The sequence below is a fragment of the Plectropomus leopardus genome, unplaced genomic scaffold (genome assembly GCF_008729295.1).
Source record: "Plectropomus leopardus isolate mb unplaced genomic scaffold, YSFRI_Pleo_2.0 unplaced_scaffold28079, whole genome shotgun sequence".
NCBI classification, from domain to species: domain Eukaryota; kingdom Metazoa; phylum Chordata; class Actinopteri; order Perciformes; family Serranidae; genus Plectropomus; species Plectropomus leopardus.
This window is the reverse complement of record NW_024630578.1, coordinates 1-3,210: the sequence shown is the minus strand read 5'-3', so window position 1 is coordinate 3,210 and position 3,210 is coordinate 1. Positions and strand designations below refer to the sequence as shown.

Below are 3,210 nucleotides of genomic sequence, written 5' to 3'. Positions count from 1 at the left end.
AAATAAATAAATAAACAAAAAAGAAGTTAAAAAAGGCAAAAAGTGCTGCTAACTGCTACTACTGGGAACTAAATAACTAAATATATAGTTGTTTTTTAAAAGTTTTTTTAACATCAATTGTTGACACTTTAAAGTCCTATTTTATCTGAATTTACATGAAAATTCATCAGACAAGTATAAATATATTTGTAAGACCGTGTTTGCATGTTGAGAGACCTCCTGAGGGATCCTGACACCAGAGATTGAGACACTTTAATGTACATTTAATTTTGCCATTTCGTGTAACTGCATTATTATCTGCCCAAAAAGAATCCGAGTGTTGACTCTGGCGTGTGTTTGCAGCCCGTGGCGACCGGCCTGGACGTGTTTGAGGGCCGGCCGAAGCTGACGGCGTGGAGAGAGCGCGTGAAGAAGGCGCTCGGCGAGAAGCTGTTTGACGAGGCTCACGAGGTGATCATGGCGGTGAGCAGCCTGCCGCAGAAGATGCAGAGCAGCAGCGAGCTGGAGATGCTCAAACCAAAGTTTCGTAAGATTTTCAGCTGAAGACGTTTCTGTGGACAAACGTGACTGTCGGCGATGTCGAAAAATGATCCCAGACGGTTTTTAATTTCATGGTTTTATTGTGATTTTTTTACCAGCAGAATTCCTGCAGGTTTGTCATCAAGTGCCGAGAAATCGTTTAACGAGCTTCCAGCTATTAAACTGATTGTGAAAGCTGAGCAGCTGTGTGATAACTTTCATCTGTTTGTCTGTTTTTAGGAACGTTTGTAGGATATCAGGACATTTTTAGGAATTTAGGACGTTTCTCTGATTTTAGGACATTTCTAGGATTTGTGGACCTTTTTATTTTCTAATCTTTCAAGGATTTCTCTGAGTTTTAGGAAGATTTTATAAATTAATGACATTTCTAGGGTTTAAGGACGCTTCATTTCAGGCCATTTCTCTGATATTAGATTTTAGGACCTTTTTTGACATTTGTCAGAATAAAAAAAATAGGTTTTTTTTTAATTTTCAGAACATTTCTCACTTTTTTAAGATGTGTCTTGGATTTTAAGATGTTTTTATTTTATTTTAGGAGGATTCTCTGATTTTAGGAGTGGCCTACCACCTGTATACGTAGAGTTAAATTCAGAGAAGGTAAAAATATCCATCAGAATGGCCCGTAACTTGCTCAACAGATGCAAGTTAACATTTGGCAGTTTCCTAATGTTGGGGACTAATAGTTTGCATTTACAACATAAAACTTTGGGGTACTGAACATATTCGGGTTCATTGGGGCTCAGGACTGTAAGATACTTGCAGAGGAACGTGTAGCAGGTGAACTTAATCGGATAAATAAGCACAGAGTGATATTTCCCTCTGAGATGTTTTGGGGGAAATATTAAGAGACATAAAATGGAAATAATCGAGTAAAGTCCAAATTCAGCAGAAGTGCAGCAGCTGGAGCAGATAAAATGTTGTCAGCGACATTGTGGCTCTGCACACATGAGCGCTGCAGACGCTGAGTGGACCTCATTGTTTTCTGACCGTCAGTTTTCCTCACAGAAATCCACTGTTCCTGCCGGGAACAACGCCGTCTTTATGTCGAAGGAATTAAAAAAACGTACAAATGTAATACCAGATTCGTGTCTGGTTTATTCTCATGTGTTCATATCTTGGAAATGTACTTCCAACTTTAGTTTATCTTTCTTTCTATCCTTCACTTTTTATGTCTCAGTTTATCTGTGATGAAAAACACTGCCACCTGCTGCATGTCTCACGCTGTATTTGTGGTCCCTGTTTGCTACAAAAACCTCATTTTCTCTGCGAGTCTCCTGGAATTAGTTCATATATTTGACAGGATTTTCTTTTTCTTTGTTTTTTTTTTTAACTTAACTAACTTAAAAAAAACTTATTTTCAGTTAATTTCCTTTAATAGACGTTATTCCATTTCTTGTTAAAGCTTTAACACCTGGATCAACATCAGTTCTGCTGTGCTGCGTTCAGACGCCTTTCACAAGCATTTAAATATCTTGGGGGCAATAAGTAACTTTGCAAGAAATTCAAAAAATTAGTAAAAGGTGACCCTCAAAAAAAGACCTGAAAATATTATTAGATATTATTAAAAAAAATAGGGGTTAATGTCCAGAAATCTATGTTTATGATTCTTAAAATCTAATATAAGATTACTTTAAGGTTATTTGCTTGTTTGATTTATTACCTACTTTTTAAAATTACCTTATTTTCAGTTAATTTTCTTGAAACTTTTTTTAAAACAAATTTTTAATTTTTTTTTCTGGTAAATTTTTTGTAAGTTTTGACTCAATTCTTGCACATTTTTGCGTAATTTCTTAATAGTTTGCCTGCTGCCTTCCCATGTTTTTTTAAGGGTTTAAATACTAATTAAAACTGTGTGTGTGTGTGTGTGTGTGTGTGTGTGTGTGTGTGTGAGAGAGAGAGAGAGCAGCTGCAGTGATGATGTTGGAAGTGAGAGCAGCTGCAGGACTCGCGGGACATGTGACCCTCCACACAGGAAGAGGAGTCAAGAAATGAGTCAGAGATTCCTCCTCCACACACACACACACACACACACACACACACACACACACTCAAAAAATCAGACAAAAGTCCCAAAAACACGCACACACACACACGCACACACACAGCGGTGTAAAGATGCCGTGCTGCGGACTCTTCTGTCAGTATGAAACCAACAAGCTGGTCCGGATCCAGAGCGTCCGGCTCGGCTCTCTGAAGTGGGGTCTGAACGGGGCCATCCTGCTCTTCATCTGGTGAGTGGACGTGAAATATTTGCGCCCCCGCACCGTCCCGCGTGCACAGGGAGCGGCTGCACTCTGCGGCAGCTCCTAACCGGCCACGAGCTCCGGTACAACCGGTTCACTACCGGCCGCCGTTTTCCTGCAGAGCCGCAGATGCACTAACTGATAATAACAGTAATTAATAAGCCCGTTTATTTGTGCTTTAAGGACACGGACCCGCTTCTTGTGCATGTTTAACACAAAATTAATAAAAATGTATTTTATTTGCAGGAACTTCCTGTCTGTCTCAGCTGCTTTTAACCCGTTGAAAGCTGAACAAATTGGTTTGATGTCAAAACATGGAGAAGATAGTGAACTACTTAATAACATATGGCCCAAAAAATAGCAAGAAAAAGTAAAAATAAGATACAAGAAAACTGTCAGAAAATAAAATAAATAAAATAAAATAAAT

The 3,210-nt window shown here is 38.7% G+C and overlaps 1 protein-coding gene across 1 annotated transcript; it reads left to right on the top strand.

The window, feature by feature from the left end:
* Window positions 1-294: 294 nt before the first annotated feature.
* On the top strand, window positions 295-695 carry LOC121937987 (glutathione S-transferase theta-1-like; the record flags this gene model as incomplete). Its single annotated transcript, XM_042481278.1, has 1 exon — window positions 295-695. A coding segment is annotated over one exon (249 nt), but the record flags the coding sequence as incomplete, so codon positions are not given.
* Window positions 696-3,210: the final 2,515 nt, after the last annotated feature.